The sequence below is a fragment of the Mercurialis annua genome, linkage group LG6 (assembly GCF_937616625.2).
Source record: "Mercurialis annua linkage group LG6, ddMerAnnu1.2, whole genome shotgun sequence".
NCBI lineage: Eukaryota > Viridiplantae > Streptophyta > Magnoliopsida > Malpighiales > Euphorbiaceae > Mercurialis > Mercurialis annua.
The window spans coordinates 740794-751769 of NC_065575.1; the positions used below are offsets into that span (position 1 = coordinate 740794).

The 10976-nt window shown below is 28.7% G+C and overlaps 1 protein-coding gene across 2 annotated transcripts; it reads right to left on the reverse strand.

Annotated features, from left to right (window-relative positions):
* Positions 1–626: 626 nt before the first annotated feature.
* On the reverse strand, positions 627–5358 carry LOC126685941 (type I inositol polyphosphate 5-phosphatase 10). 2 transcript variants are annotated; one of them, XM_050379950.2, is made up of 8 exons: positions 5278–5358; positions 5041–5126; positions 4838–4942; positions 3583–4126; positions 2757–2950; positions 2324–2432; positions 1216–1364; positions 627–1027 (listed from the first exon to the last, which is right to left on the reverse strand). In XM_050379950.2, the coding sequence occupies exons 2-8, from the start codon at positions 5067–5069 to the stop codon at positions 883–885; spliced, it is 1275 nt and encodes a 424-aa protein (XP_050235907.1). In that variant the 5' UTR covers positions 5070–5126; positions 5278–5358; the 3' UTR covers positions 627–882. The 2 variants fall into 2 exon arrangements, with proteins under 2 accessions (XP_050235907.1, XP_055962413.1); XM_056106438.1 differs by lacking the exon at positions 5278–5358 and having other exon boundaries at positions 5041–5243.
* Between the last annotated feature and the right edge of the window lie 5618 nt (positions 5359–10976).

The window sequence follows — 10976 nt, forward strand, 5'->3', positions numbered from 1 at the left end:
GTATACTAATAAACTAACATTATATCAACATTATACCAAAATTATACCAACATTATACATACTGAGATTTTATTAATATTAAATAAAATTTTACCAATATTACATCAAATCGTATACTAAAAATTAAATTAATAATTTACCAAAATTATACCAACAGTATACCAAGAGTGTACACATCAAAATATACTGAAATTTTATTATTACATCAACATTACACCACATCGCATACTAAATATTAACCTAACAGTATACTAAAATTATACCAACAATATACAAATTCTCTAGTTCATTACCAACTATAGTGAAAAATGCATATAAAAAAAAATATACATGTTATCAACTAGAAAATATATATAAAAATTTGTAATCGATATACCGAAAATATACTGAAATTATACCAATAATAAACCGAATATTATTTTTAAATTATCTGATTTATAGTTTTAATATTCCAAAATTATACCATAATTATACCAACAGTATACAAATCGTACGTTTGTAATTAATTTTCATTTTTTGATACTTTTGTAATTAATTTTAAATCAGTCGTATTTTTGTAAATAAAAAAAGTTTACAGGTACTTTTGTAAATATTTTTAAAATTTTAGATACTTTTGTCATCGTCCCTTTAAAAATTGTCCTTTATATATAATCCATATTGCGATTTGACTCGTTAATATAGCAATCTTAGCTCCATCATATGCTCCGGCATGTATACCACTCTTAAATTATAAAGCAAAATAAAAGAAGCAGAATTAAAATTGATAATAAAACTCTCCCAATCACTTTTCAAATTAAGTGAAACAATTAATTTATAGAAAGAGGCAAATATATAATTATTGTTCACTTTGCCTTTTCCATTTAAAAGCTTGGTGGTGATCCATTAATTCTTCAATCCATCATCCTCAGTAATAAGTACATCAACCAGAAATGTTGAACACACCGGCCGGTGATCGGAAAACTGAGATTCCCACCGTACATACGAAAGTTGATGTATCCCATTACCATGCCAAAGTATTCTATCACACCTGAAAAATTTACTAAATGTTCAATTCTATCCCTGAAAAGTACTAAATGTTCAATTTCATCCCTGAAAAGTACTAAATGCTCAATTTCACCCCTGAAAAGTACTAAATGTTCAATTTTACCCCTGAAAAGTATTAAATGTTAAATTTTGTCATGCCAATCTCAAATTTGAAGTTAAGTAGAGACATACCAAGCTGGACTTCTTCTTTTATTTTTGGATTCTGTAGTCTCTCCGGCGTAATTGTCGGAATTGTAGGAGTATTTGTAAGTGGGTGCAAAGTAGATTTTTCCTTCTTTCCAACCGTTTAAAACTCTCCCAGCATCCCTCTCAATCTTTAGCTGTCCAATTTAGTACCAAATATACATCTTCATATGCAACAAAAACACTACCAGGTTGAAGTCATTGTCTTTTGTAGTAACTAACTAGACTCTTAATTTTTTTTTTAAATAACTATTCTATCTAAAAATTATTGAAACAGAGGATTTCATGGATAGTGAACAAAAGCATTTGATCTTTTTAACTGAATTGACCGAATTGACCACATTAACCAGAATTAAATTAATCGAGTTTATCAAAATTTTACAAATATAAAACTGAATCAATTGAATTAGCAGGTTAATTTGATTAATTAATTAGCTAATTCAGTGGAACTAAATTTTTGCTCATCACTATTCACGGACATAATCTAGTAGCAATGCAGTAAAGAAATATAAATGTTGAAACGTCAAATAGTGAAAAAGCCAAATTCTTTTAACTTTTTGGAAATTTATCCAATCAAAAGTTATAAATCTATCCAAATTTAGGAAATTTGTCGGAACTTTATCCAATTTTTTAAAATTAACACAATTGTGCCTAAGTAGCAATTAAATGTGTAATTTTGTTTAAAATTTGAGAAGAAAATGAATTTCCGATTGAGATGCTATGTGGTTCGAGTAAATTATAGATTATATAGACACAAGTAAATTAACTTTGAAAAATTAAATAAATTTTCAGCGAATTGGTCAAATTTAGATAGATTTACAGCTTTAAAAAACTTGAGATCGATTTTGATCAAAAACATTTGACTCTCAGGCAGCAATAAGCCTGAATATAATATATGTTTTTAAAATTTAAAAATATTCTGATAAATAAGATGAAATCGAAGCTTAAGACTCGATAAATTTACACGTAACGCAATAGTACAGACCTTATATTAAAGCTAGCCTTCCTGAACAAAATATATTTGCTGGAAAGCTAAGTTTAAGGAAAGCAGAATACGTATATAACTTGATACTCAAGAAACAAAGAAAAAAAGAACCTGATCTTTGTGATACAGGGCATTCCAGTCATTTCGCTCAACGATCTTTCGAGTATCCGAGTAACTCAAAGCTATTCTGTAATTCAAATCCCCTAACCATATCACACGGCTGGGGTCAATTTTCCAAACACATATCAGTTCAGGCATCAATATTTGAAGGCAAAATAATTTTTCATATTCATAGCTTATGACATTAGTGCTGGTATGATCACATCCTTTTAAAAGCGGTGCAATACAGGAACTTTCCAGGAGGTCGCTCATCCTATTAATCCTCTCGCCCAAACACGTTTAATTTCGGAGTTTGATAGGATCTGATGTATTAGTGCCGGTGTGATCGCACCTTATCCGTAACTTATGACAATTTTGTCAAATATATTTTTAAAAGTAAATTCAAACAGTCTAAAAATGATTGTTGCAGGGGAAATGTGCTTACTCATGTTCAATAATTTTCTCAGGTATTCTGGTGGAAGGTGATCTACAAGTTCTGTGAAACTGAGTATTTTTAAGAATCTCAATGACATCAAAATTTCTCCTGAGTTCATCACCCTCTTTTTCTCCAGATGCCAAATGACTGCAGATAAAGCAAAAGCTTGTCTCATGCAAACACATGCTCACTGATATACAACCCTGCACACAACCATCAAACATAATAAAAAAAATTTGGGGCTTATTTTTACTTTGCCTGAATTATTAAGGCTTTTGTTGGATTTTGGAATAAAGGTTACTGGCCTGTCAATAAATCCATACATAATTAAAGACTAGAACCGAACTGACCGAAAAATTCGGTCAAAAAAAGCTCGTTGTTTGATAAAAAATCGGTCGACCGTTTACAAAATTTTGGCACGGTTGGTTTCGGACCGGACCGATCAATGCTCGGCCCTACACGAAATCGTATATCATCGAGTAATAAAGTAGTAATTAGTAACCGGAGTATATATTCTTTCCGACCAAACAGAATCAAACTTAAAAAAGTATGTAAATTTTTTGAACCAAACCGGGCTATTTGACTCGGATGCTTTTCTTGTTCGGTTCAATTTTTTGGTTTTGGCTTCTACTACTAGTTGCTAGATTGATTTTTCAGTTTGATTCATTCAATTTTGTTTGCACTGAACAACTTAGCCAGCCTTTTTTATGTCCAAAATCAAACCTAAAAAATATAATATTCGACCGAATCAAATTAATCGATTAGTTTGATTCGATTTTTGCACATCCCTGCAAAGATTGATTAATAATTACCGACCAAAATTTTGGATCATTACCTTGTTTCCCAAGTAACCCATGATCCCACGGCTAACATAAGAGACTCTCAAGTGACTGACATACTGAACCAGCTCTGTCTTAACCCAAACCGTAAGAAATATCCCAACCATTTGTTTACCAACTATCAGACTGTATTTCTTCTGCCGATCAGTTCCTGAAGATCCGCCATAGCTTCCACCTTCATCATCTTCATTGTCACCCTCCAATGGAATTAATTCATCGTCTTCACTTAAATTTGCAGGCGGACACCATAGACAGAAGTCTTTACTGTTCTTCCTTTCTAACACGTTATTATTATTGTTATTACAGTTGCAGGTTTTCAGTTTTCTTACACTTTCTGTTCTGAAATTCTTACAGACTCTTCTTAGAGACGGTTTTTGGAACAGTGAAGAGCAGCTTTTGAAGGGCTCTGTGTTTCTTGGTAATGTTAGAGGCGATGATCTGTTGAGTGATTGGTCAATTAAAGCTAGCCATTTTGCTGCTGGTTCGTTGTCCTCAGCTACGAGTACGTTTCCAGCATTTAGTGGAACTATTTCCTGAAATCTGATTTTCAGAAACAACAATTAGTTAGCAACACAGGAGTATATATGTACTACTAGGATTTACCGGATTCCCCTCGGATATTTCGGTCGGGGAATCCAAACAATTCCGTTCGGGAAACAGATATCCCAACGGCTGCAATTCGTCGAGACTGCCCGTTTTCCCGACGCGGAATAGAAATCCGCCGGGAAGTAGATTTCTGTCAAAGCATGGAAACCAAAACGGGAACGTAAAAGATGTAAAACGGACATGGAATAATACAATTTTTCTAACATAAAAGACACGAAAAGTGGAAAAATGTATAAATAATATAAATATTTAATATTTATAAATATTAAAATTATAAAACTTTATATATACTTCTATTTATATATTTATGACAGCTAATAAAATAAATTATTTAAATGTACTCAAAAATATTTAAATAACAAATTATATATGAATTTTATACATATTTTAAAATTTTATGCAACTCAGCAAAAATAAGAAGATAAAATTTATTGTAGTTAATGGGAATAATAAAATTTAGAGATAATACTGACTTTTTTATTATTATTTATCAAAACGACCTGAAACATTTTGTATTATCAGTTTTCTATAGTTTCCAGTTTCCACAATGTTTTCAAAACGATTTCGAAACGGAAAACGCAGCTTTCTCAAAGTGTTATGCTTCTTAGAATTAGTTACATGGTGCAATGAAACTTTTATACAAACCCAAGAACATAAATGTCTGGCTGGTTTTGAATATGAAGAAACTGATCCAAATTCAAGCTATAGTCAGGAGATTTTCCTCCCACATTCCATGTTGCCACAAAAACCCTAGCAGAAAAAATAAACAAGATCAAACAAGCAAAAAAAGGATTAAAATTAACAAAAAAAGTAAACTGAAGGATTAAATGTATAATTTTTTGAAGTACCTGAATGACTGAATTTTTCTACTTGGCATTGGATTGTTTTAAGCAGTTGGAAAAGATAGATTGGATTTCTGAATCAGAATGTGTTTCTGCAACAAGAATTGTAATTACTACAATATAATTAGTGAAATTTGCTTTGGAATTTTAAGATAGAATAAAGATAAGAGAAAAAAAGAAAGGTCATTCAATGTTGAGAATCAATTATAGATAAAGATATGTATTTATATATAGATTATATACCATTCTTATTTCCTTTATTGCTTGATTAAAGTATATATTCTTTATTTTGGAAGCAAATTGGAAAAATATTATGCTTTGTTTTTATGTTTTGTGATTATCATTTCACTATGCTTAACAAGAATTTGGCCATGTTTGGTTTAATAGTTGGGGAAGGTTGGGGGAGATTGGTGTTAATCAAATGGTTAAAATAAAAAGCTCTAAAAATAGAGGTGTTTGAAGAACTAGAATTTCATCTAACAATCTCGCGATTAGGAGTGAGCAAAATATTGTTTTGGTTTAACCGAGCCGACTGAATTAACCAAATTAATCAAAACTAATAATTTAATTGGAATTTTAAAATACAAAATGAACTAACCAAATTAATCAAATTAACAAAAACTAAGTTAACCGAAACCGTAAAAGTACAAACCGGACTGACCAACTTAACCAAATTAACAAAAACTAAATTAACCAAAACCGTAAAAGTACAAACCAAACCGACCAAATTAACCAGATTTGAATTAACCAAACTTGAAAATACAATACCAAACCGACCAAATTAGTTGGTTATTTTGGTGAAATTAATACTAAAATAAACAATATACTCTAAAATAGACAAATAAAAAAAAACTAATAAATATTCGGGTTATTCAGTTAACCAAATTTGTAAAACCGTAGCCAAACTAAATTTTTTAGCAATTGAACCGACTAGACTAATCAAATAAACCAAAACCATCAGCTGAATTAACCGAAAATAGATCAATTAATTTGTAATTGAATTCTATAATTTTTCATTTCAAGTTATTGATTGGTAGCAAAATGATACAACATTAAAAGAGTGTCAATCTAGTTGAAACTTAAATTTTGCTCATTCATTCCTACTCTCATAACAAAAATAAGAGCTGAACTAAACATTTAATATTTTGCAAATTGCAACTAAATGGGAAGGCAAAATGTCCAAAAAGCCACCCACCTTTTAGTCCCTTTCCAATTTCATCCCAATATTGCAATTTCATCAATTGTACCTAAATTCACCTTGAGACATTAATTCCACCCTCAAAATCAAATTGAACTCTTTTCAACCTGAAATTTTTTTATAAAAATCCTTATAACATACTTATTTGAACTCTTTCCACTTAAAAGACTAAGAATAACTAATTTATTTGAACTTTTTTCAAATTGAAAAGAGATCAATTTTGATTTAAGGGCAGAATTGAAGGCCACATGTGTGGATTTAAGTGAAATTGATAAAATTATAACGTCATGATGAAATTAAAAAGAGTTAAACGGTGAGTGGTTTTTTTGGTCAATAGGCCAAGTTGAAATGGTTATAAACTCATTTATGAAAAAGAAGATGGAATATTATGTTTGCAAATACCAAAAAGCAACAAAATTCACCTTCCATTACAAAAAGGAGCCTCATGTGATTCTGAATGGATAGAAAATGATTGAAATATGAGATTGATTATCAATGTTTCATAGCACTTGCAAAATTTATCAAATGAACCTTTCTTAATTTTCTTCCAATTTTGGTCCCTTAGATAAAACAAAGAATATAAATTTCAAGAAAGGACCATAAAAGACCATAGAAAGATCAAAACATACATATAGTTGAAAGTGAGACATCAAGCACTGGAAAAAGATATTGATATTAGTGGCTTAAAATGATAAACCATTAATAAAAGGGGGAAATTGCAGAGTCAACCACTAAAATTCAAATTTATTTAAAAAAAGAATGAAACTAGTAGCCATAGTTAAAACAATTTATGTTAAAGGCAATTGAGAATAACCATCCAAAAATATACCACTTTTCCGAACTTTTTATTTTATATTCTAAATTCTTAAAATTGTTAATTTTGCTATATTTTTAAATTTTAAAATTCAATTGTATCTATTTTATTAAATTGGAATTTTTTTCGCTCTACTTTTGTTTTGAATATGTTTTAAAAAATTAGCACGTAATCTAAATAGATTGCTAAAGTTTTGAAAAAGAGTGACTCTAACAATTAATAGAGACATAGCAAAGCATTTTATTTTGATAAAATCATCCCTTTTTCTTATTAAGAAGAGAGAGAAATATATTCATATTAAATAAAGATAATTTTATCAAAATAATCTTTTTATTGTCCCCATAAATTAGTGTTCTAAAATAGCTCCACTCTTAAAAAATGTACAATATAAAATAGTTTTGATGGCAAATTTTCCATTTTGGTTCGGTTTGATTATGGATTTAAAAAACTAGTTGAGTCCTAATATAGACCGATCAAAATAAACAAACTAAAAACCAATCGACCAAATTTGGTTTTGTTTTAAAAAATTAATTCTTAAAAATTACGATGAAATGAGTTTCGAAAAAAATGAAAAACTTTAGTTTGATATTATAAAAGACCGTTTTTCGATTTCGGTTCAATTTTGGATAAAAAATAGTTAAATCATGTAATGTAAACCAACCCAAATTAAACAAACTAAGAATCGATCGGTTTGGTTTGAAAAAATAAGTCTTCAAAATTTATGTTCAATTTAGTATTAGAAAAATAAATTATTGGTTCTATTCAATTTTCAAAATAATAAAAAAAATTAGTTCAGTTTGATTTTCTATTATAAAATATTGGTATTTTGGTTCGGTTTAATTTTAGACATAATATTTTTAATTAATTTCTAATGTAAATCAAATCGAAATAGCAGCACTAAAAAAACCAATCAATTCAATCCCTAACTTGGAAACTTTTTTCACAACAAAGCCTAGAAGGAAGAAGACAGGAGCATTTCTCTCAACGTGGGTAATGTTTTAGGTTTTTTTTATAACTATTTAACTTTCATTATTTATTAAAACAACTCAAAATATTTAGTAAGTTTCCGATAGTTTTTTTGTGTTGAAATGGAAAATGTAACGTTATCGAAATTTTCATGCTTCCAAGATATGTACCGATGTATTAAGTAAACTAGACACATTACTTTGACATCCTTTGCATATACATAATTTATAGTTTTGTCTTTTCTATGATCCTCCACTTTTTTGTTTGTTAACATTTCACTTCGTTTATGTTTGTCAATTAAGTTCAGAAAATTTAATTAAATTTAGTTTTTAAATTTATTTTTAACATAAATACAAGTAAAATTGTATTTTTATGAGATTATTAATTTTTTAAATATTTTCTTATTTTTAAAACTAAAAAATATAAAAACGAACAAGATTATTTTGAAAAAAAATAAAAAATGAAATTTATAAAAAATAATTTAAATTCAATAAATTATTAAATCTCATATAAATATGTTTATTTTTTTACATTTATATTAAAATAATTTTAATAAAACTGAATTTAATTTTATTAATTTTGGTGGATTTTGATTTTAAGTCTCCAATGAAAAAAAAAAGATTTTAAGTTTTTATTTTGGTAAATTTAATAAATAGAATTTACTCCTTTAAGCTTATGTCGGTTGAGTCACTTTTTTTTGGTTGGGGTGTCTCATGTAATCTTTAATGGATTTGTTTTGTAGATTAAGTTAATCCTACTTTATTTTAGATTAAGGTGGCGTTTGATAAAACTGAAAATTAAATGCTGAAAATTAAGTGCTGAATTTTAAGTGCTGAATATAATAATTGCTGAATTTTTTAAGTGCTGAATGGATTAAGTCCGTTTGATAACTATGATTGTTAAAAAGTACAAAAAATATTAAATTTATCTATTTAACCTTTTAACATTAATTATCATAAATTTAAATTAAACATATGATATAAATGATTTTAACACATAAAAGTAGAACTAATAATATATGAACAATAATTATCATAAATAAAATTATAAATAAATATTATAAACTTGTCATAATATTATAAAGTACTAATGTTTAAAAAAAAGATACAACAAACTTTTTATTATTATAATAAATATCTAAACTCTCCTATTCATCAACTCATTTGCAATTTATTCTCTTAAATTCGTCATAAACATTTGATTTGCTTGTCGATGTGTGCCTTCTTACATAACATTTTTGTTCGATCCTTGAAAAATCATCTCCTCCGTATCAAAAAATTAATTTACAGAACATTGCACTAAAAAAGATGAGTTCATGATCATTATCAATTTGCTTAATCCAAAAAATAATCTAATAATTTTAATCACTAGTACTCCTTTAAACAGTACCCAAATCTCATATTTTGTCGCGAATCTAATAATTTCAGTTATAGAATGTTCTGCTATAGCTTTCCATTATTGATCTTAAAAACCCGGATGAAAGAAAAAGACAATTTAAAAGAACAAAAATACAGAAAATTTAATTAGATTAAAACATGATTATGAACATCAAGCATACCTTTCTGGGACCAAATAATTCCTACTCTGCTCCTAGATTCACCGATTTGTAATGTCTATGAAATTTAGAAATAAGGTTTAATGCGTGAAAGAGGAAGATGCAATATAGGTGAGTAATAATATGATAACAATAAGGACACAAAAGTCAATTTAATAAAATTCTTCCTACTTAGCGTGTTAAGTAGAAATAATAAGTCAAAAATTAGAACTTATTATTTTAAGCAGTTTTTGACTTAACTGAATAAGTTAAGTTGGCAAATTTTAGGTTATCAAACCAACTTAAAATAATTAAGTGCTGAAAAAATTAATTTAAGTAATAAGTTGGGTTATCAAACACCCTATCTAAAGTTGTCTATAATGATTTTTTTCCTAAATTAAACTTGTTTTGTATATTTTTTTACCATTGGATGAGATATTACCATTTTCATCTAACGGTAAAGTAAGCTAAAAATAAAAAAACCCTAGAAAAACCCTAAATTATTACTATAAATGACAGATCCATCACACTATAATTTTACTGTCAAAAGAAACATTAATTTTCAGCAACCTAATTGCCATGCAGTCCTCCATCAGAACATTTTCTAATTCCCTTTCGTTCACCGGAGAGTCCTCGACTGAGAAGAACAATATTCCTTCCCTTTCATTCGCCGGAGAGTCGCCGACTGAGAAGATGACTCCTCTCGTTTCATTCACCGGAGAGTTGACCACTGAGAAGAAGAAAACTCCGATGGTTATCTCTGTTAATCAAGAGCCTAATTCGTCCGAGCCAAGACCAAGACCTAAGTTCCGAATTCGATTTCGTTGCGGTTCAACCAAACCTGATCAGAACTTAACGAAAGAATTAGATGACTCTGACAAGAAATTTCAAGAAGACGAGAATAATCTGAACTATTTGAAACATAAACGAGTAATATCCAAGAAACTCTTTTATGATGAACTGGAAGAAGCTGATCAACATCTTCATCAACCTGCGGATCATAATAAGAAGAAACGGACGACGACGATGAAGGTGCCAAGTTTTAGCATTGCTCTTACCAAAGAAGAGATTGAACAGGATTTTGCTGCCGCCGGAATCAAAGTGTCGAGAGTTCATAAAAGGAAGAGGCCATTGAAGGTTCAAGAAAAGCTTGATGCGGTTTTTCCTGGTTTGGATTTGTGTAATATTAATTCAAGTACTTATACACTTGGTCGAACCATGACTTGATTAGGGTTTAATTAATTTCTTTAAATTGTTGTTGTTTATTAATTCTTTCAATTTCTTATGAACTTTATTCGTTCAGATTATTGTTTATGTATTTTGCTTAATAATTTCTAGAGTTGTTTTTGTTCCTGAATTGAAGATTGTAGTTGTTTTAGTTTGTTTAATTTGTAGTTTATTTTCAATCACATTATTCAATAGCACTGCAT

Coding starts and splice junctions, on each gene's coding strand:
- LOC126685941 (XM_050379950.2), bottom strand. CDS start 5,069: ATGCCAAGTAGAAAAATTCAGTCATTCAG. Junction 2,951..3,582: donor TGGGTTACTTGGGAAACAAG/GTAATGATCCAA, acceptor GGTTGTGTGCAG/GGTTGTATATCAGTGAGCAT. Junction 1,028..1,215: donor AAAAGAAGAAGTCCAGCTTG/GTATGTCTCTAC, acceptor TAAATTTTTCAG/GTGTGATAGAATACTTTGGC.